We start from the raw sequence: 22,319 nt of genomic DNA, 5'->3' as shown, positions 1-22,319 counted from the left end.
AGAGCATGGAATGTAAAGCTGGGAGCCCGTCTCCCTACATCTAAGTGGGACCACCCCCTCCCCGGGGCATCCCAGCAGGTGGCCAGCCCATCTCCTCCCTGTTCTCTTGAGAGACAAAGTGGTCTTTGTCTACATTCCATGCTTTCTCACTTCACACCTAAATGGACAGGAAAAGATAAAGGGTGTGTATCTACAGCTGATGGAGCGCTGCGTCACAGTGAACTGACCTCATTCACCGGGCTTCCCTGGTGGCTCAGACGGTAAAGCATCTGCCCGCAATGCGGGAGACCTGGGTTCGATCCCTGGGTCGAGAAGATCCCCTGGAGAAGGAAATGGCAATCCACTCCAGCACTCTTGCCTGGAAAGTCCCATGGAAGGAGGAGCCTGAAAGGCTACAGTCCATGGGGGTCACAAAGAGTCAGACACGACTGAGCGACTTTACTCTCTTTCCACTGGGTCCCCAGAGGCCTCCTGAATCACTGAGGGATGGAAACAGCAAACCTCTGGAGTGACAGGAACAACCATTAGACATGTAAGCTCAATCAGTCAATCCTAAAGGAAATCAATCCTGAATGTTCATTGAAAAGACTGATGCTGAGGCTGAAGCTCCAATACTTTGGCCTCCTGATGTGAAGAGCCAACTCATTGGAAAAGACGCTGATGCTGGGAAAGATTGAAGGCAAAAGGAGGTGACAGAGGATGAGATGGTTGGATCGCATCACTGAATTGATGGACATGAGTCTGAGAAAACTCTGGGAGATAATGAAGGACAGGGAAGCCTGGCGTGTTGCAGCCCGTGGGGGCACAAAGTCAGACACGATTGAGGGACTGGAAAACAACGTAAGGTCAGGGTGAAGTCCACCGCTCATCCGATCTCCCGAGGAGGGATGGACCCTAGAGACCTGTGAACAGCCAGACAGGCAGTTCTCCCATCTTGCCCCCTTCTTCCCTGGGGCATCCACCCTTGGGTGCCAACCGAGGTCCCTGGTGTCCCCAGATCTTGAGATGAAACTTAACATCATCACTGAAGGAGGTCAGGCCATTTCCCTCTTGTTTGTTCAATACTGGATTTGTAAGTTTGGGGGATCTGCCTTCTCTTACAGGATATGGGTACTACAGAAACTTATCAGACAATATAACCTTCAACTCATATCAACTCAACACAAAAATATTTCCCAAAAGACATGCATTCCATATGATTTTCTAGATGCTCCAACAGCTGTCTTTGGATTAAATCACACCACCAGTTATGAACCTGGTCCCATTGTTCAGCCATGTGGCACCCACGGGACGCCCCTCTTTTGAGGACCCACTCTCTGGCCACCCCCTTTCAATTCCCTGGGTGGAACTTGGACACATGGGCAAGCAGGCCTGAGCACTTTACATGGGGTGGAGCCAAGGTGGGGTTAGAGGAAGGGTGGGCTGTGGGCCTGGAGTCTCATACATGTCAGGTGAACATTTCTACCCTTCTCTTCAGGACCGGTTCAGTTCCCCTAGATCTTGGTGCTCTGCCATCAGCCGGCATTGACGGCAGGATGAGAGCCAGCCCAGAGACGCAACGCCATGGTCCTTGGACCCAGGACTTGCCCTTGGGGCTGAGCACCAGGAATCTGTATTCCTTTGGAAGGACTTATTTCTCTTTGGGTCACTGTGTTATATGGTCTTCTGCCCATGTTTCCTTTTTTTCTATTTGTTGCTAGAACATTCAGCATTCCCTCACGAATTTACAGCCTCATGACATTGTGCTGTACCAACCAAACTCAGACCTTATCTGATCTTTCCTGCTCTTAATTTCCCTTTACTCAAACACCCTGTTTATACAAGCTTGGCAGAGTGTGTGTATTTTTGTAAATCACCTCCTATCCTGTTTGGACAGGGCTGGATAGAAGAGGAAGAGTTCATCAACCATACAATGGGCACAGAGGAGCCCCACTCACATACCCGCTTCATTCAGTGTTTTGTGAACCAATGAATCAGTAATACCGGTGCTAGTTAATAAGGTAACTGTGAGGACTAAGCATCGGTAGGTGGGAGTGGGCATGGCTCACCATGCCCTCCAGATGTGCATTCTTGGCACCTGCCTGCCAGGGATAAAGGAACGCCTGCTTCATATCCCTGGCTTGTGGGATCTTAGTTCCCCAACCAGGGACTGAATCCAGGCCCTCCCCAGTGAGCACTGAGTCTTAACCACTGGACTATGAGCTCCTTGACTGAGCTTTTGATGCAGGCCCACATATCTCAGTCTCTTATTTTCTATAACTTTCTGAGGCTTAAGGATTTTCAAGGGTGAACAAGCTCTAAGGATGCGGAGAGCCCAAGGGGGTCACCACACTAACCCACGTGGTCCCACCAATTTCCACTTCCCAACTTGTGTTTGGAGCTCGATCCGGGAGGCTCCCTTGGCCTGTCTTAGGGTGGAGTCCATGAATTTCTGAGACTCAGGGCTCTGTTCAGAATTAAACCTCAGTGGCCTGGACAAGATTACCAGAAACACGCAGTGAAAACTTCTGAATTAGCACAGTCATCAAACCAAGGCTGAAGACATCCAGAAAAGTTCAGGAGAGGGAAGTTTTGAAGGAGGCCTGAGTCAAGCAGCCTGCCTCCTTGAACATCTCAACACAAGACACACCCTGAAACAACCACATTTTGCTTTATTAGGCGTTCCATGGTAATATAACACAGAGTTCTTAAGGAATAATAAACACGAGACTTGTTTTGTTGGTTTTTTTTTTTTACCATAATTATTTTGCCATTGAGACAGTGGTTACAAAAAAAAAGGTACTCTTCTGGCTACACATGTAATGAGCTTTAGCACTGAAAGTTCCTCCACTCGTGGGTCACAATCACAATTCCAAGGATTAAAAACCATCTATGATTAAATCCTACATGGTTGAGAGCATCAAGTCACTGCAGTTACTCAGTTCTGAGACACTGTCGATTTATTTTAGCATTTACACATGACATTCATTTAACAGACACACAAAGCAAGCCAACAGGAAAACATGCTTACACAGCCTGCAGAAATCTTCAGGTTTTAAGTTGTCTCAAGGAAACAATCGAAAGAACCAAGATGAGCATCGTGGAAAAACAGGAAGACTCAAGTGAAGAGAAGAGAGCTGCAAGTGTTTCTTAGAATTGAAACAAAAATCTTTCTTTTTTTTCTGACTGGTTCAATTTCCCTCGCAGTGCAGGTGAGAAAAAAATAAAAAAACAAATATATTAAGTTAACCAATGATTCTTTAAAAGTGCAATTTCCTTTTAAAATAACAAATAAACAACAACACCAACAAAAAGAAAAAAACCCCAACCATAACCCCAAAGGCAAAACGTGTGTGGAGAGATAAGTGTCGTGATGGGATGAGCTACTTTTTGATGGTACGCTTTATGAAAGCAGATTTGGTTTTATAAAAGCCTGCAAACATAACATGGCTTAGGAGGACCTGTAAACACGTTTGGAAGAAGATGCAACACAGCTCAACAAAGACAGGAACAGCCACAAGGCAGCTAGTGGAAAGAGTGTCTGAGACCAGGAGCGGGTAGGGTGTGGACACAAGGTCGCCTGTGGTCTTTAAGAGGCCACACATCAAATTTACAAGTTTTTTTTCCCCACCACAACTCTGACTCACAAAACAGATTTTTCCTCTTGCAAATTAAAATTGTCTTTTTTTTTTTTTAACTCTTCATTGAATTTGCCACAATATTACCTCTGTTTATGTTTTGCTTCTATGGCCCCGAGGCATGTGGGATTCCAGCTCCCTGACCAGGGATCGAACCCACACCACCCACGTTGAAAGGCAAAGTCCCAAAAACTGGACCACCAAGTAAGTTTCCTAAAATGGTCTTTAAGCCAAACTTTCCATGGACTTTCTGAGTTTAGGAGACCTCCATATATTGCATGGTGTCTTTCTAAATAACTGGACAAGAAAAAAATTTTTTTTTCTCCAAAGTGAGAAGCCCAGTGTACTCTGGTGCCCCCAAAGATACTTAGATGGGAAACAGCAGCCCTCAGAGCCAGCCTCCATCCGCTCAGCATCTCTTAGCTGGTGGCTGGCTGGAGACTGGTTGGCTCACAAGTTACAGGATCTTTCAGGAGGCTCAACTGACAGATCTGATTGTATCTTTAGCCCAGTTAGCACTGCACAGGGGAAAATCTCTCAGGTCCTAGAGTCTCAGACTTCTCCAACATCTCGGCACCATTTGAGGTCTATTCTGGGCCCACGTTGTGACACCGTACATAACTCAGCCCTTCCCTGCATATGGGGAGCGTCTCAAACTCAAAGGCACATCCTGGGGATGTGAGTGGGTAGCACGAGTTTTATACAGACTAGGACAGCATCTTACAATGGTTGCGAGGACGAAGCTCACATCTTTCCAGGCAGGTTCTTAGGACCACAGTACAATGGCAGACCTGGTCACTGGCAAAGATCATGGGAGGAAAATAAAAACAAAAACAGCATGTCAGAGACAAGCGCTGGAGGAAACACGAAGAAAGAGCAGACATGTGAACCTATCCATGAATGACAAGGCGAGAGGGAGAGAGTGCGAGCAAAAGAGAGGTAAAGAGAGGAGAAGGGAATCCTCAAAAGATTTCATCTGCAGCAAAAATCTAGGCCAGAAAGAAAACCTTTCCTTTATTAACACTTGACCCAGAAGACGATGGAATGGCGGTGTGGATGCTGTGCAGCCTCTTAGGAGGGAGATGGTGAGTCTGCCCACCACCCTGAATCAGCTTGATGGTTACACAATTGCATCATTAGGACGTCCAGTTCAAACCCCTTGTAGTAATAATGAATTAGGCTTTCCAATTTTGTATTAAAAAAAAAAAAATCTCCCCCCTCCCCTACCCACCCCACCCTAAGCCCCAGAAAGAAAACTCTGCTAAAACTTTTAAAAAGAAAAACGGCAGCTCTGGGCAATTCACTTTATCTTCCCCTCCCCCGATGACCAGGAAGACGATAACAAATACAACACGGGTTGGAGATGAGAAACACCCTCACTGTGATTTGCTTTGTTTCGCATGTCTGAGTGTTGGATGCGGTTCTGTGTACGGGCTTGGTGGACTCAGGGTGTGATATTCCTAGATGTGTAGGGAGGTGGGTGAGCAAAATAGGTGACTCCGGGTGAGGGACGGAGAGTGGGGGCTCGAGAGGGAGCCCCAGGAACTGGCTGCCCCACAGTAACTATCACAGGCTCCTAAAAAAAAAAAAAAGGAAGGAAAGAAGGAAGGAAGAAAGTCTCAGAAAGTCCTCAGGTGTCCCATCCCCCGCTGACGGCAGCCCTGAACTCTAGCCCAGGCTGGTGATGTTAGCACGGCCACCAGGGGGCGCCACGATGCGCTGGGTGGTGCGGCGAGGGATGTTGTCATCAATCTGGGCACCTGGAGAGGAGACAGAGGGTCAGGTCCCTGCTTTAAACCAAAGTAACATAGCTTTTTTTAAAAAATTAATTTTTGTTGAAATAGAGTTGATTTACAATGCTGTGTTAGTTTCAAGTGTACAGCACGGTGATTCAGTTAATGTATATACATATATCCATTCCTTTTAAGACTCTTCCTATATAAGTCACTACAGAGTATTGAGTAGCGTTCCCTGCGCTATACAGTAGGTCCTTATTAGTTATCTAATTTATCTACAGTAGTGTGTATATGTTAATCCCAATTTTCCAACTTATCCCTCCCCACCTTTCCCCCTTGGTTTCCACATCTGTGACTCTATTTTCTATTTTGCAATGAAACAACACAGCTTAGGAGAAAACCTGTCAGGCCCATTCATTGTCCTTCTAAAACCTCACTTAAAGGATAAGCCACAAAAAAAGGATGGGCCTCAAGTGGCCTAAGAATCACAGATGGTATAAAGTCATCCTTGTAAAAGCTAGTTGGATCCATTACCTGAAAAGTAAAACTATATATAAACTAACACCACATTTCAGGCTTTTGAGCAACTCAGACTACATCCTGTCCCTGTTCTCAGTAGGTCAATTAAGTGTGGCTTTTCCAAAGATACACTCTGTCCCCCAACACTATTCATCTTCTGTGTAATCAAAGATAGGACTCATCACTTAATATAGAATATAGCTAATATATAGTTAATATATAGTTCGCTGTGCTATGCAGTAGGACCTTGTTGCTTATCCATCCTATGTGTAACGCTTTGGATCTGCTAATCCCAAACTCCCAGTCCTTCCCTCCCGCTTGGCAACTGCAAGTCTGTCTTCTACATCTGTGAGTCTGTTTAAGTTTCATACATATAGCACAGGGAATATATTCAATATCCTATGATAAATCATAATGGAAAAAAATATGTAAAAGAATGTGTATATGTATAACTGAGTCATCTTACTGTACTGCAGAAATTAAACATAAAGTTGTAAATTGACTACACCTCAATATATATTTTTAGAAAAAGATAGGAGTCATGATGGTCTTTATGTTTTGGGAGGTTTTTTTTGTTTTTGTAATAATTAAATATATTTTCCATTGAAGGATAATTGCTCTACAATATTGTGCTGGTTTCTGCCAAACATCAACATGAATCAGCCATGGGTACACCCATGTCCCCTTCCTTGAGCCTCCCTCCCACCTCCTTCCCCATCCCACCTGGTCTTTATGTTTGAATGGCCTGGTGAAAGACAGCACAGATAGTATCATGTAACATGAGTAACATGGATTACTTTATGGAAAAACTAATGCTCATTATTTTTAAATTCTTTGCAAATGGGTAATCTCTATATGGCACCTTTCTAAAACCCAGTATATCTGACCAAAAAAAAAAAAGTTTCTGATTCACTGTTTCCTTAACCCATCATAGAGATCCGGGTACGTATCTGTGACTCAGGGAGCTGGAAAAATAGATTTCTAATCATTGGCCAAATGAAGGATTGGAAAGAAGTTCAAGTAGGGAAGCTCTAAATCTGGACTCTTTTCCTCTCACCTTTCCTGATGTCACATATTTTATCCAGACTAATAGCTAACAATTATCAAAGGACTCGAGTCTAAGCATTTTATATGTATATTAAATCACCTAATCTTCACAACAACCCCAAGAGATAATTACTACCGTTATACCCATTCTACACATGAGAAGACCAAAGCACAGCTTGCATCTGGGCTGCGAAGTTAAGCTGTTTAAACTCTAGACTCCACAAGCTGAACCACTCCAACTTACTGCATTTGTGAGGGAGAGGAGAGTCCTAAAACACCACAATATCCTTTTTCACGATGGACATAATACATTGAAAAAATGTCCTCTGATATCCTGCTCAGTGGTAAAGAACCCGCCTGACAACGCAAGAGACATGGGTTCGATCCCTGGGTCGGGAAGATCCCCCAGAGAAAGAAATGACAACCCACTTCAGTATTCTTGCTTTAAAAAATCCCACGGACAGAGGAGCCTGCTACAGTCCACAGGGTCGCAAAGAGTGGGACATGACTTAGTGACAAAACAACAAAAACACTGTCCCGGATATAGTGCAGCCATCAGAACATTATATGTGATACAGACTCATGTCAAGATTCTGAAAGGCAACCCGCCATCTGCTGTGAATCACATCTCTAGTGAATTACATCTTTGGGAGAATGGGTCTATCATTCATTTCCACTTCTTCTACAAAAGTGATGCCCACCCCACCAGCAACATGGAGCAAGGCCCTGCAGAAGCAGGCTCTGACCCAGCCATAACCATACCAGACAAGCTGAATCCAGACTGGTGCAGGTTCCGGACAGGTGGGGCCTGCTGCTTGGCCGGAGACGTCTTAGCCGAGGAGGCCGGAGTGACCGTCTTGGGTGTCACGGACACCTCGCACACAGGTCCATCGTACAGACCGCGGGGAACCCCTCTCAGCTCCGCCAGCTGCAAAACAAAAAAACTGCTCAACTCAGGTCACATTCACAGAGGATACCTACCTGGCAACTACCTGCCTGATGGGGAAGTAACAGGTGCCAGGATGGCCCTGTGGGATTTGGGGGTGGAGGGCTCTCTACGGAAGAATATGGCAGGGACAGATATCAGCACGCAGCCAGCACCCCAGCTCCAGTGCAAAGCTTCCTTAACATGGGTCCCATAAAAACTGATGAGGCGCTTCCCTGATGGCTTGGTTGGTAAAGAATCTGCCTGCAATGCAGGAGACCTGGGTTCAATTTCTGGGTTGGGAAGATCCCTTGGAGAAGGGAAGGGCTACCCACTCCAGTATTCTTGCCTGGAGAATTCTAAGTACCCTGGCAGGCTATAGCCCATGTGGTTGCAAAGAGTCAGACACGACTGAGCAATTTAACACACACACACACACACACGGAACTAGATCCCACAAGTAAGACCAAATGAAGCCAAATAAATATATTAAAAAAATTTTTTAAACTGATGAACAGTTCTTCCCATTTTCTCCCAAGGCACTTGAGCCTAAACTTCATAGGACTTCTCAAACATGTTGTGAAGAGGGTCTGGTCACATGTTCAAGATCTGGCCCCAGAGCTTCCAATCTTACTTTACCTTTAATTCCAACAGTTCCACCCATTCCCTGCCTCACGGTCCTCAAGCACCAGTGCTGGAGAGTATTCACCATGTCCTAAATACACTCTACATTTTCTATGCTCATAACCTTGTCTCTACCTAATTCCCTTGTTTCCCTTCTTTGACTTGTTCAGCTTCTACTTAACCTTCAAGACCCAACTCAAAATGCCCTCTCCCCATGTTACTTTCTCTTATAACTGCAGCAGCAGTTCCCTCCTCTGAGCCTCATCACAGTACACAATGCAGTCTCACATTACTCTGGCTGGCTGCAGACATGCCTGACTCCTCCACTGGCATACTGAATTCCAGGAATAAAAAGACCATGTTTCCCTTCTCCCTAAATCTTCTGTACTCACCTCATCAGTTTGACTCAGGGTGCTCCATGTTAATGGAATTGAACTTTATCCATGAGAGAAACCACTCCTGAGATCAGAGGTACTCACCCTGCTCCTTGCCTTGATACGCTTGTAAACGAAGTCAGGGAAGGGCTTCCGGGGGATGTAGCGCCCAGAGCCTTCGGTGACATGAAGGGTGCCATCCTCCAGGACAATCTTCCCCTGGCTGATGACCACCAGTGGGGAGCCACGGCACTCCATGCCTTCGAAGATGTTGTACTCAAGAGACTAAAAGGGAGGGAACATAGTAAACTTCAGAATTCGCCCTCCATCCTGGCAAAATCTCATCAATCTGGCAGTACTCACTGCCCAGCCATCACTCAGAAGAAAGAAAAGCCCAGAGGTGGGGTCCCTCTCCTAACTGACCAGGACTTCATCACTAGGTCTAAATTCTGTCTGAGTTTCAGCACACACACACAAAATTGAGGGGCAAAAATCACAAAAGAGAAAGGTTATATAAAAAAGCAGAGGGGTTTGCAAATGCCACACGAATATAAGAAAATGATTCCTCATATAAGCGGTGACTTTGCTCTCACTAACTCTGGCTCCAATCAGGTTAAAACCCCAAGAAGCCTTCTCTGACCAAGTTCTAAATTTAATCTTGAAATGAGCCATCCACGAGTCGTTTTTCCCACTGGTTCGCTTGGTTTTCCAATCAGTTAGCGATGTGGTTAAACTGAAGTTGCTAAATGAAAGGACTGTGGTAACTCCAGAGACATGCCATCGATAAAATGCTTGAGGTTTAATTTCCCAACAAGGCAGCCATCCTTTTGGTTCCAAGCCTTTCATGGAGAAAGGGGGATGTATCTGTGTGCCCTCTTGGAAAACATTTGGGGTCTCTGTCTGAGTGAGTTTGTTGCTGCGATAACAGTAAAGGCTTCACGTGTCACCACCCCACCCCACAGCCTCAGCTCCCCAGCTGCTCCTTCTCCAGATTCCAGACGCCTGTCCTGCTCACAGGTACAGCTGCCTGGACCTGGAGAATTAACAGGCAGCTCCATGACAACCCACTCGAGTACTCTTGCCTGGGAAATCCCATGGACAGAGGAGCCTGGCAGGCCACAATCTATGGGATTGCAAAGAGTGGGCCACGATTGAGCAACTAACAACAGTTTCCATCCATAAAAAGCAGCTGGGCTTCTGGGGAGATTCGGACCAGGTTATCAGCAGTGAAGAGTCAGTCTGTGAACAGAGCTGATGCACTACCATTCAGGGCAACATCGCCTGCTTAGTGCAGGGGCTGGTGAGCACGGAGAAGCCCCAGGCTGGCCCATCAGCTCACACTGGACCTGTGGGGTTGACTGAAAACAGCAACAAAACAGCCCTGCTCTGTGACTCAAAGGAGTAACGTGAAAGCTTCTGGAGGAATAAGATGAAGAGGCACCTGGGGGAAAGAAGGCAACTCTGCACATGGATTCCCAGGACCACAGTGTGTGCCCCCAAGCCTTTCATCGGTTCTAAGACACTGGTCCCTGAAATGAGCCTATATCTCACAGCACATGGAGCTGCCCAGTCACTGTCAGCCTAGGCTAAGCTGAGCCCTTCCAGGGGATTGGAGTCAGCTTTTCCCACTGGCCTGGGGGGTTCCCAAACCTGTAAAATATAACAGGAAAATCTCACCCTCCGGTTTTTTCTGGACCGCTGCTGGACACAGCTTGCATAAGCCCCAGCTTTCAGTTCAGATTCTCCAAGAAGCCAGTTTTGCCCTCTCTGCACCAAAACCCAGGATCAAGAAAGGCAAGATTCTTTGCCATCCCTTCTGTACCTGGCAGACCCAGCTCTCATGTATCCCGTGCTCAGCAAAAGCTGGCCCTTGGCAGCAAAGCATTTAATTTTAGAGCAGTATCCTATTAGACTCCTCCTTCTGGACGTGTTTTCTTTCATAGCAGTACCTAAACACAGTATCTTAAAATTGGTGGCACCTTAGATCTGTTTGAAATCTAGGAGTTGTATGACTCCGAGCTTTAATCTTGCCTCAGACCGTCAGTGTCTTCACCTGCCTCCTTCGCAAGGCTCATGTAGAGATGATAACACAAGAAGCGTTATATGGGAAAGAATTCTGTCTGCTCTGAAAGGACCTTCAAAAAGGTTATCATTGAAGGGCTGAATCAAGTCCCAGCTCTTTTATGTCCCCCCACAGTTAACTGTCTACACTCTGACAAGCACCTCTCATGCCCCCCTGTAGTCACAGAGACAACCCTGGCCATGGGGCCAGCAGCCCCGGGGTCCACATCCCAGGTCTGCCATTTGCCAGCTGTATGACTTTGGACAAATCCCTCACAATTCTGAGACTCAGCTGCCTCATCTCTAAGGGGACACAGCCCACTTTACAGGAATGATGCTAGGATCACAAGAAATAAAAGGAACAAAATCATCTAGCCCACTACTCAGCATTATGTAGGCATTTAGAAAATCCCTCATTCACCGTCTGGTTCTTTATTGCACTTTCCCAAAAAGATTGCAAGCAGCAAAGACATCCTGAGATGCACATGTTGAGTTTAGCTGCCTAACAATGACTGATCTCATGGGACTTCACTGGTTGTCCAGTGGTTGGGACTTCACCTTCCAATGCAGGGGGGCTGAGGGTTCAATCTCTGGATTGGAAAGCTAAGATCCCATATGCCTCGTGGCCAAAAAACAAAACATGAAACAGAAATGAGATTGTAACATTCAGTAAAGACTTTAAAAATGGTTCATATCAAAAAAGAAAAAAAAGATGGATCTCACCACCCAGAAGATCTATGGGTCACCTCCCATTTTTAAAAGATGTGGAAGAAAAAGTCCTATGGCTCTAAGTGACTTAAAATTAACAAGTTCAATGGTCAGTCACAACTTGGGGTGTTCAGAGCCTATATTCTGTCAAGGGCTTCCCTGGTGGCTCAGATGGTAAAAATCTGCCTCCAATGCTGGAGACCCAGGTTCAATCCATGGGTCAGAAAGGTCCCCTGGAGAAGGGAATGGCTGCCCACTCCAGTATTCTTGACTGGAGAATCCCATGGACAGAGGAACCTGGCGGGCTACGGTCCATGGATTGCAAAGAGTAGGACACGACTTGAGCAACTAACACACACACATACTCTGTCAAACAATGAGGGAGCGAGACCTGATCGTTTACCAGGTATAGACTCTTACAACTTCCACCCACACGTGCTTCCTAAAATGACTCATCTGGCTGGATGCTGGGCAAATCCAAGCAGAGGCTTACTAGCAACAGGGCTGTCAACAAGAGTTAGCTAAATACTCCAAATTAAAGCTAATTAGCCCCGTGGTAGGAAATACTGTATTACACGGGGAAAGCCTCCTGCTAGTGTTCTCCTAGATAATTAGTGTTGCACAAACATGCTCTTTCAAAGAGGTTTGGATGGGCGAGAGGCACTGTTAGAAGTCATGATCTCCAGGACTGCCTGGAGGTAAAGGCAGGGCATTGCTGTTGAATGTCTCGAGGGCGGAATCTGTCTTATTGAATCATCACTCCTCTACATCCTCTCTTTGCCGGGTTAAGAGCTTCCCATGCAGGCGCTCTAGTTAGGCCGTCTGCAGCTCACACGGTGAGTCCAGTCGGCTCTTTCCATTACCTCTGGGAAGGGGACTCTGTAAGGGAGAAACATTTTTCTCCCTCTGACCCTGACCAAGAGGCTGCACACACAGTCTGGCAGGGAAAAGCCCTGGACAATTTTGGGTTCTAATTCTAGCTCTACCGCAAAATAGCTATGTAACGTTAGACTGGTCAGTTAAGCTCTCTAAGCCTCCGTTTTATTTATCTTCCCGATTGAGATAATAATACCATCCCTTTATTGAGAAGGCCAAATGAAAGGGTAAATGGAGCTGTGATGCTGAAGGCTTAAGAAGAGGCAGGGTCACAAGGCAGGACCCTAGGTTGTTGTTGTTGTTCAGTTGCTCAGTCGTGTCCGACTCTTTGCGACCTCATGAACTGCAGCATGCCAGGCTTTCCTCTCCTTCACTGTCTCCCAGAGTTTGCTCAAAATCATGTCCAGTGAGTCAGTGATGCTATCTAACTGTCTCATCCTCTGCTGCCCCCTTCTCCTTTTGGACCCTAGGATCCCTGCCCATAAAAAAGCCAATGATGGGTCCCGGGGAGGTCGTGACCTAAGTCACCAGTAGGGGCCGCTGTCAGGCTCCGCTGTGGAGCTAAGCCAGCCAGTGGGGAAGAAGTGAAAATCCACCATTAATACTGAGAGCTGAGCAGACTTCCTTAAAGGCACCCACCCACCTAGCACCCACGGGTGCCTGTGCAGCCCAAGGCCCTCTGCCCACATAGGAAAGAGGATTAGGATTTAGCTAAGAGTCCAGCAGTGTTCTGGAGAAATGCCAGAAGCCCTCCCTGAGCTGGCCCTTGGAGGAGGCGTCCAAACTTGCTGGCCCAGGACACCTGGAGTGAGCAACCTAGAGTCAGATTCCTCACTGAGTCAGCTTTCAGTTTAGAAGTTTACCTCAAAAAGCCTCTTCATTCGCTAAGAATTCACTTCAAGAGTCATACAGGGGAATCCCCTGGTGGTCCAGGAGTCACTGCTAGTTAGGACTCACTGCTAAGGATCTGGCATTTAATCCCCGTCAGGGAATGAAGATACTATAAGCTGTGATGATCGGCCAAAGAAAAAGTCATAGAGGTTTCTGACATGAAAAACTCTGTCCTATACCTGTTTCTTTTCCAAAGTTTTCCCTTTTGCCGTTTCTATATTATACAGACACACACACAATTTTTTTAATGAATGGTATCTACTTCTCCATCTAATGCCCGCTGACTTCACAGAATCCAGGACACTCAGGGGCCTCGTCAAAACCCCTCTTTAAGCCAACAATCCCAAGACATGACATGAAGTCACTTTCCCAGGGTCCTATTACCAAGACAGGGCACCCTCAAGCTCTGCCATCTAGACCAAGAGACAAGAGATACCCCAAAACTACAGATCCTAAAATCCTGATCAAAATGCCTTCAGGGGTATTTCTTCTATTTCTTCCAAATCAATTCATGCCTTTAGGACATAAGAGCATCTGCCTTTTAGGCTTCTGTATGGCCACACTGACAATGAGAAAGCAGTGGCCTCAAAGAATGAAAGTGCCCAGTGGGCATCTCGGGAGTGGACATTTGAATGTTTTATTTGAATCCCTTGCACCAGGGGATGCCAGGAGAGATGATGCACCAAACTATTAAAATGGAATGTTTCCTGACTTCTAGAAGCTTCTGAGGTCCAGGCATGATGCTAGAGGCTCTGAAGGTCCAGAGATAGAGACTTTCTAGCCATAGACAGGCCGTTGTACTCCAAAGTGATGATAAAATTAACGGTCATGTTGACCTCACTAAAGAAAAGGAAAGAGCTATTTTTTTCTCAGCAAATTGCAAGTTATAACATATCCCGGGGAAAAGTTCCTTCCGATCACAGCGAGTTCTTTTCATAAATCCTGGGGACTGTCCCTGCCTCTGTCCTTCTCTGAGACTGTTACTGGTCTGGATGGGGTCCATGCTGTGAACAGGGCTTACGCTGTTGTGGGTCTTGGCAGAGATGGTCTTCACGCTGTCGGGGTCCCAGATGACCAAGTCAGCATCGGACCCCACAGCGATGCGGCCCTTCCGGGGGTACAGGTTGAAGACTTTGGCAGCATTGGTGCTGGTCACAGCCACAAACTGGTTCTCGTCCATCTTCCCAGTGACCTGAGGAGGACAATACACACACGCGTGTAAGAAAAACAAGTTAAAAAGTCGAAGGGTGGAACGCTACTTAGCAATAAAAAGAGACGCTTTGGATATTAAGGACCTTATGCTGAGTGGAAAAAAACAATCTCCAGGGACTTCCATGGTTGTCGAGTGGTGGGAACTTTGCACTTCCACTGCGGAGGGCATGGGTTCAATCCCTGGTCAGAGAACTAAGAGCCCACAAGCCCTGACATGGACAAAAAAAAACCAGTCTCCAAAGGTCACATACTGTATGACTTCATTTATAGAACATTCTCAAAATAACAAAGTTAAGAGATGAACACACCAGGGGTGAGACAGAGATTCCTCGCAGGTTAGGGGTGGGTGCAACTATAAAGGGGCAGCAGCACGGGGTCCTCTGTGATGACGGAGGACACGTCTATCTGATCGCAGTGATGGTTACATGAATCTACATATGACAAAAGGACACAGAACTAGACACATGCACCACACCACTGTCGTTCTCCAGGTCTGGAAATCACACTCCAAATATACATGAGATGTAACTATTAGCAGGTGAAGGGCACACACGACCTTTCTGTCCATCCCATCTTTTCAAAATCCTCTGAAAGTATAATTATTTCAAAGTAAGAAGTATTTTTTTAAAAAAAGCTGAAGGGGCCTCAATGCATCTTTAGGAAACATGATTTGATGCGAATGGTTGTTCTTTCCAAAGATACAGGCACAGACCTCAGCTCCTAGTCCAGCCAACCTAGAAGTCTTAGCGCCCCATCCTTGCAGCAAACTCCAGATATCGGTCACACTTCTCACACCTCCCTCCCCCAACTGTCTCATCTCTACCATGTGTACTTCGTGTCCCTTTAAATGTGGGATTTGAAGAGATGAATCCACTGTTAGAAAATCCACTCTAAATCCAATAGAAAAATGGGCAAAGGAAATGAGCGAGTTGTAAGGGAGAAAAAAATAAAAATGGCTGAAAGCATATGAAAGAAATATACATTTTAATCAGTAACTGAAGAGATTCAATGTAAAACAATGAGACAAAATTCACAGTAAAATTGGTGATGCTTTGGGTTTTTTGATGATAAGCCTGATTTGGACCTGGTAGGAGGAACTAGGGAATGCCATCTCCTGCTGGCAGCACACAAATTTGGTGTGATCTTTTGGAAGGAACAAGCGATATCGAAAGTCTTAAAAATATGCACACCCTATGACCCAAAAATACCACTTGCAGAAGCTTCTCCTATAAGCATCACTAAAGATGTGTCCAAGGATAACCTAAATGGTCAACCAAAGAATTACAAATGAATTATAGTTCAGCATCAAGATGGAAGAGTTAGCTATTGAAAACTGAGTTTTTCAAGTCTGTTGAAGGATGTGCAGAATTTTTATACTACATTAACTGTAAAAGATAGGTTACAAAATAGTTTATATGATGCCTGTGTTACACATTCACTTATACACAGATCATTTATGCACATGTGCACTCTCTCACTAGCAAAAAATCAAAGACATTCACCAAAATGTTCAGTGTAGTTGGATCTGAATCATGATGTCATGAATGAGTTTTACTCACTTCTTTATTCTTTTTGGAATAAGGATATATATAGTTTACATAACTGAAAAAAGTCCATAAGAAACAGAAAACCTAAAGTTGTTACATTTTAAGACATTAAAAATAAAAAGCCCCAAAGATTCCTCAAAGTCAATGTATGTTCAAAGCAGGCCTGTCAAATCCTGTAGTGAGGACAAATGTTAAATCCAGAGAGTCCAAAAGACCATTTTAAGGAAACTGAGTCTATTTCCAAGACCAGGAGATCAAGTCACCAGGGTGTGAAGAAAGCTTTCTCTTGAATGATCGCAAGAGTCATATTTTAAAGACCATCGTGTTTTTTTTTTCCAGTCTCTCCTGGTCCACAGATAATAATAGTGACAAACATACATGGGTATTTAAAAAGAAATAACCTATGGGGAGTGATCTTAGACTTCCAAACTTAATATTATCACACAAATACTGGTTTCTAGAATTTTCTCAACTGCCATTTCAAGGCTTGCATGAGACCCAGGGCCCTTGGATGGGGAGGCAGGAGAAAGCTGAGCCCTGTCCACCACTCAGAGACCACCACTCTTCACCACAGCTTTATCCTACCGCTCAGAGACCACCACCATGAGACCACCGCCCCTTACCACAGCCTTATCCCAGATGACAGACATCCGCTCCTCCGTGCCGTTGGTGCCCTCAGGGATCAGGGTGAAGTTGTCCTTTCCAACGGCCTTCTGGGCCGTGTTGAAGGTACAGTGAGCACTGCCGGTCACCTGGAGGTCGCCACTGCAAGAAACACACAGCACTGGCTTTTACTGACCTTTACCGCAGATCGTCCTTGAATTTATTTTTTTTATGTGTCAGGCCACTGAAGGTTTTTAACATAGTCATGCTCCCTGCAGGAGACAGGAAATTCAGGAAGACATGGCCTGACACTAAAGCTTCGTTAAATGCTGTGTCTCTAAGCCTCTTCCATGAGGAGTCTTATGAGTGACACTACACACAGTGAAACCCTTTCGCTACCTCATTCATCCCCTTTGGGTGACTTTCAAAACGGCCCTAGCTTTTAACCCAGAATTCCCCTGAAAGTATCCAGATGCTAACCCCTGCTCCCACCCAGCAATCCGAGTTTGGAGGACAAGGTTTCTGTTGGCAAGCCGGCTTCTGCCAGCCATATCGGAACCCACAGGGTCAGCCTGGTCCAAGGAAAGACCAAGAACAGGAGCTGGGAACAAGTCGCTGACACTCACCATGACAGCAAAGAGTTCAGAAAGTCTGGAGTGGTGGGGTCGGGGCTCAGGGGCGGGGAGGTGACAAAAGCAGCAGCCTTGGCCCAGTTCTTGCTCCAGTAGTGAGAGCCATCGGTCCCCAAGCTGGCAGTGATGGGCTCGCCGTACACCACAGTTCCTGACAAAGAGAAGGCAGAGCTGAGCCCGACACAGAGAGGGAGGGAGGCAGCCACCACTGCCGGGAGTCACCGCGTCCCCGGCAGCACACCACAGGTCAGCACCCCTTCAGAGGAGGAGCCAGCCTGTCTCCGAGCTGAGGAAACGGGTGTCTGCGTAAGTCAAATACCCCACCATCCAGTCACCAATAAGTGCTCCTTAAGATTTCACCTTTGACCCCTGCTCTTCTTTTCTTTTTTTAAAGCTTTTATTTTATATTGGAATATAACTGATTTACCATGTTGTGTTAGTACAGCAAACTGATGCAGTTATATATATACACGTATCTATTCTTCTGATGGCGCTAGCAGTAAAAAAAACCCGCCTGCCAATGAAGGAGACATAAGAGACACAGGTTCGATCCCTGGGTCGGGAAGATCTCCTGGAGGAGGACACAGCAACCCACTCCAGTATTCTTGCCTGGAAAATCCCATGGACAGAGAATCCCGGCGGGCTACAGTCCAAAAGGTCGCAAAGGGTCGGACACGACTAAAGAGACTTGAGCACACACACATACACACACACACACTCTCTTTTTCAAATTCTTTACCCATATAGGTCATTACAGATGGAGCTCTCTGTGCTGCACAGGAGGTCCTTGCCAATTATCTATTTTGTATATAGTAATGTGTATGTGTTAATCCCTGGCTTCCCTTGTGGCTCAGATAGTAAAGAATCTGCTTGCAATGCAAGAGACTCAGGTTCGATCCCTAGTTTGAGAAGATCCGCTGGAGGAGGAAATGGCAACCCACTCCAGTATTCTTGCCTAGAGAATTCCATGGACAGAGGAGACTGGCGGGCCACAGTCCATGAGGTCACAGAGTAGTAGGACATGACTGAGTGAGTAACACTTTCATTTCACTTTCATATGTTAATCCCAGCCTCCTAAGTGACTGCCTCCCCAGACCACTGCTCTACTAACTCAACCCACTCTCCCTCAGAGAACCCAAACATTCTACCTTCGGTTCTGTTGATTCCCAAATCTGTTAACAGTCTTCAGCTCAGACTGCATTCAAGCTCCCAACCCCAATCACCACCTACACTCTTATTTTGGGGTGATCCAGGGTACCTCACATTTGACCTCCCTGCTCACCAAACACACCCCCTGGCCTGCTCGCCCAACATCTCCCAGGCATTTTCTCAGTGTCCAGCTATGATTAATAGCCTGAGACAGGAAATTAGATGTGACATCAGTGGGATGAAGTATTTAAGAGCAAGTATCCAGCCCTCCGCATCTGCCGGGATCCCTGAGTCACCATTCTGAGAGCCCCCAGATTCATAGCAGACTGTCAGTAGCAGAAGTAAAGGACTTTGCACAGTTACATTACTGAGATTTCAAGGTTTGCAGAAGTCTAACCCAACTCAATATACTGTCAGGAAAGAATGCTGATTTCCTGGTACTCAACTCACGTCCTCTTCCCTATCCACTCATGGCCAAGCCAGGAAGCTGGACTCGTTTATGGCCATCGAAAGCCAATACTGTAATGCCTTACATCCTTTCCTCTCCACTCTGCACAGTGGTGGTTTAGTCGCTAAATCGTGTCGAACTCTCACGACCTCATGGACTGTAGCCTGCCAGGCTCCTCTGTCCATGGACTTCTCCAGGCAAGAATACTGGAGTGGGTTGTCATTTCCTTCTCCAGGGGATCTTCTTGACCCAGTGATCAAACCCGCGTCTCCTGCATTGCAGGCAGATTATTTACCGACTAAGCTACAAGGGAAGCTCCTCTGCATACCTTCCCTTAAATCAGGGCTTCATCATTTCTCCCCAGCTCACTCCAATAGGGAGAAGGCAATGGCACCCCACTCCAGTACTCATGCCTGGAAAATCCCATGGGCGGAGGAGCCTGGTAGACTGCAGTCCACGGGGTCGCTAAGAGTCAGACATGACTGAGCGACTTCACTTTCTCTTTTCACCTTCATGCATTGGAGAAGGAAATGGCAACCCACTCCAGTGCTCTTGCCTGGAGAATCCCAGGGACGGGGGAGCCTGGTGGGCTGCCGTCTATGGGGTCGCACAGAGTCGGACACGACTGAAGTGACTTAGCAGCAGCACTTCAATAGAGGGCTTCCCAGGTGGCGCTAGCAGTAAAGAAACTGCCTGCCAATGCAGGAGACAAAAAAGATGCAGGTTCGATCCTTGGGTCAGGAAGATCCCCTGGAGGAGGAAATGGCAACCCACTCCAGTATCTGCCTAGAGAATCCCATGGACAGAAGAGCCTGGTGGGCTACAGTCCAGGGGGTGACAAAGAGTCAGACACAACTGAAGCGACTTAGTATGCAGCACGGACCCTCCAATAGAACCTCCCAGTCAGAGTTCAGATTGATTTCTGCTTTCCCCACCTCCTTCCCTGCCTCTGCATCCATTCTCCATGGCACTTTCAATCTTCATGTCTTTCTTACGTAAAGACCTCTGAAGGGATCCTTCTGCCTTCAAGGATAGAAATGAACTCCTCACTGAAGCATCTCATGCCTTCCTTACCCGGCCTTACAACAAAGCTGGTCTCTCTTGTAACACTCTTTTAACACTCCAGAAACTCAATCCCATCCTCCACTTCAATAATCCAATAAGCACTCAGTTTTAATTTTTTTTTATTTTTCACACAAATATCATATGATACCACTCATATGTGGAATCTAATGTTTTAAAAATGACACAAATGAAGCTATTTACAAAAGAGACTCACAGATCTCAAAAACAAGCCTATGGTTACCAAAGGGGAAACATGTAGAGAGGAGAGGGATAAATTGAGAGATTGGGACTAACATGTACACTCTACTACATATAAAATAGACAACCAACAAGAATCTGCCATATATCACAGGGAACTCTACTCAATATTCTATAATAACCTTTATGGGAAAAGAATCTGAAAACGAATGAATGTATATGTTTATCTGAATCACTCTGCTGCACACCCGAAACTAACGCAACACAGTAAATCAACTGTACACCAATACATTTTTTTAAATAATAGATTTATTTACTTTTCTACTTGATGGAGATACCCTGAGGAAAATGACTCTGCACTCAATAACTGTGTGCTGAACTGATTGAAGGGTGTGATATTTTATTAAGTCAAGGGATCCGAGCCGGAATTTGATCTCAAACCAGCCCCACCACCCCCAGGAATTCACCTCTTCCATCTCCTCCCACCGTGGGGCTCCTGCACCCCCACAGCGGTCCTGCCAACACGGCCCTTTTCTCCAAACCCAGGGCCCTCAAGGCCAAACACTTCTCAGTCTGGAACGTGTCTCCTTTCCTCTGCTCGGCCTTTTCCAAGGCCTTATCTCTTGATAACGCAGCACAACACCCACTCTGGGACAGTGGCTGCCTTGCGAGCTGGCTCTGGGAGCTGCCCCCATCCCTCCCACCCTCCACCCCGGATTCAGGAATCTCACAAAGAACACTCTGTTCCTCTGGGGAGTGTTAGAGGCCTGGCAGGCAGCTCACTTGAGGAAGTCAGTGACAATCCCCAAGCAGGAAGGAGGGCCCCAGAACGTGAGGACAGCCTCACCCTAAAGGAAGCCCCCAGGAAGAGGGGGGGCCAATGCTCCGAATCACCTGGAAGGTCCCCGGCATTCCTAACCTACTCAGAGCTTCACAGGCAGGCAGGATGAAGTCCAAGGTGCTGCTGGGCAGGTGCATAGCCTGTTTCAGCTCATCCCAGAGCAGAAAAACCTGCATCTCGAGAAGACCCTGGCTGCCCTAAGGGACATGTGTGAAATGCAAATGCCAGGCAGGCTCCCACGGACCCACAGGCCACGGTTTGTGGTTCAAGGATTAGCAGAAGTGGCTGAGCTGAGGGTGGCCCTTCCGACTCATGCAGGTCTAGAGGTTCCAGTGGCTCTTATTGCTGTTCAGCTGGTCAGTCCTGTCTGACTCTTTGTGACCCCATGAACTGAAGCACACCAGACTCCTCTGTCCTTCACTATCTCCCAGAGTTTGCTCAAATTCATGTCCATTGAGTTGGTGATGCTATCTAACCATCTCTTCCTCTGTTACCCCCTTCTCTTATCTGAGCATAAAGGTGAGGTCTGGGAGAGACCCTAGGAAAACAGAAGATCTGTAACCTCACAGGTTTCTGAGGACTTCCCTGGCAGTCCAGTGGCTAGGACTCTGTGCTTCCAATGCAGGGGGCCTGGGTTCGATCCCCAGTCAGGGAATCAGATCCCACATGCTGCAACTAAGAGCTTGCATGCCCCAACTAAAAAAATCCCACATGCCACAATTTTAATTAATTTTAAAAATTCAGTTAAGATTTAAAAATTTTAATTAATTTTAAAATTAAAATGTTTAATTAATTTAAAATTAAATTTTTAATTAATTAATTTTTTTTTTAAAGGTTTCCTGGCTTCGACGATCTGAAACTAATCAAGAGACAGAACTGCGTGGAGAAAAAGAGAGCTGCCGGTCTTTGGAAATCCTTGGACGAGCATCAGCGGTTTCCTGGTCTTCCCGTAACTCACTGTTGTTCACCCTCTCCTTGATCTGCACTTCAGTCCTGCCTTTGGAAACCTGAGGACCAGGAGGGGCCGGTTCCCGGAATGCATCCTTACAAGTGTGAGCGCCCTTGACCTCAGCCTTCATCTCACTCCACAAAACACAACTTGGGTGTGGATGGGCGAGCTGGTGAAGGAGCTGAGGCCCATCCTGTCTATGCACAGGCCACACAGCTCGACACAAGGGAACGAACTCGGCCTTCAGCTTCTACAAAACCCAGAACTGGGTCAGAGTTTCAAGGCCATGGCTGACCA

The 22,319-nt window shown here is 46.4% G+C and overlaps 1 protein-coding gene and 1 non-coding gene across 3 annotated transcripts in view; one reads left to right on the top strand and one right to left on the bottom strand.

The window, feature by feature from the left end:
* Window positions 1–4,877: 4,877 nt before the first annotated feature.
* The window catches only part of DPYSL2 (dihydropyrimidinase like 2), a 116,405-nt gene continuing 98,963 nt past the window's right edge, over window positions 4,878–22,319 (bottom strand). For both annotated transcript variants that reach the window (XM_068974736.1, XM_068974737.1), the window contains exons 9-14: window positions 17,367–17,523; window positions 16,761–16,902; window positions 14,400–14,570; window positions 8,948–9,127; window positions 7,682–7,847; window positions 4,878–5,377 (exon numbers count right to left, since the gene is read on the bottom strand). In XM_068974736.1, the coding sequence (XP_068830837.1) occupies window positions 5,286–5,377; window positions 7,682–7,847; window positions 8,948–9,127; window positions 14,400–14,570; window positions 16,761–16,902; window positions 17,367–17,523 (908 nt within the window). In that variant the 3' untranslated portion in view covers window positions 4,878–5,285. The remainder of the gene's footprint in view (window positions 5,378–7,681; window positions 7,848–8,947; window positions 9,128–14,399; window positions 14,571–16,760; window positions 16,903–17,366; window positions 17,524–22,319) is intronic.
* TRNAG-UCC (transfer RNA glycine (anticodon UCC)) lies at window positions 21,656–21,728 on the top strand. Its single transcript has one exon. It is a non-coding gene; the product is annotated as a tRNA-Gly (tRNA).

Source organism: Capricornis sumatraensis, chromosome 6 (genome assembly GCF_032405125.1).
Source record: "Capricornis sumatraensis isolate serow.1 chromosome 6, serow.2, whole genome shotgun sequence".
Taxonomy (NCBI): domain Eukaryota; kingdom Metazoa; phylum Chordata; class Mammalia; order Artiodactyla; family Bovidae; genus Capricornis; species Capricornis sumatraensis.
Note: the sequence above shows the minus strand (reverse complement) of the source record. Positions and strands in the feature narration are given on the sequence as shown.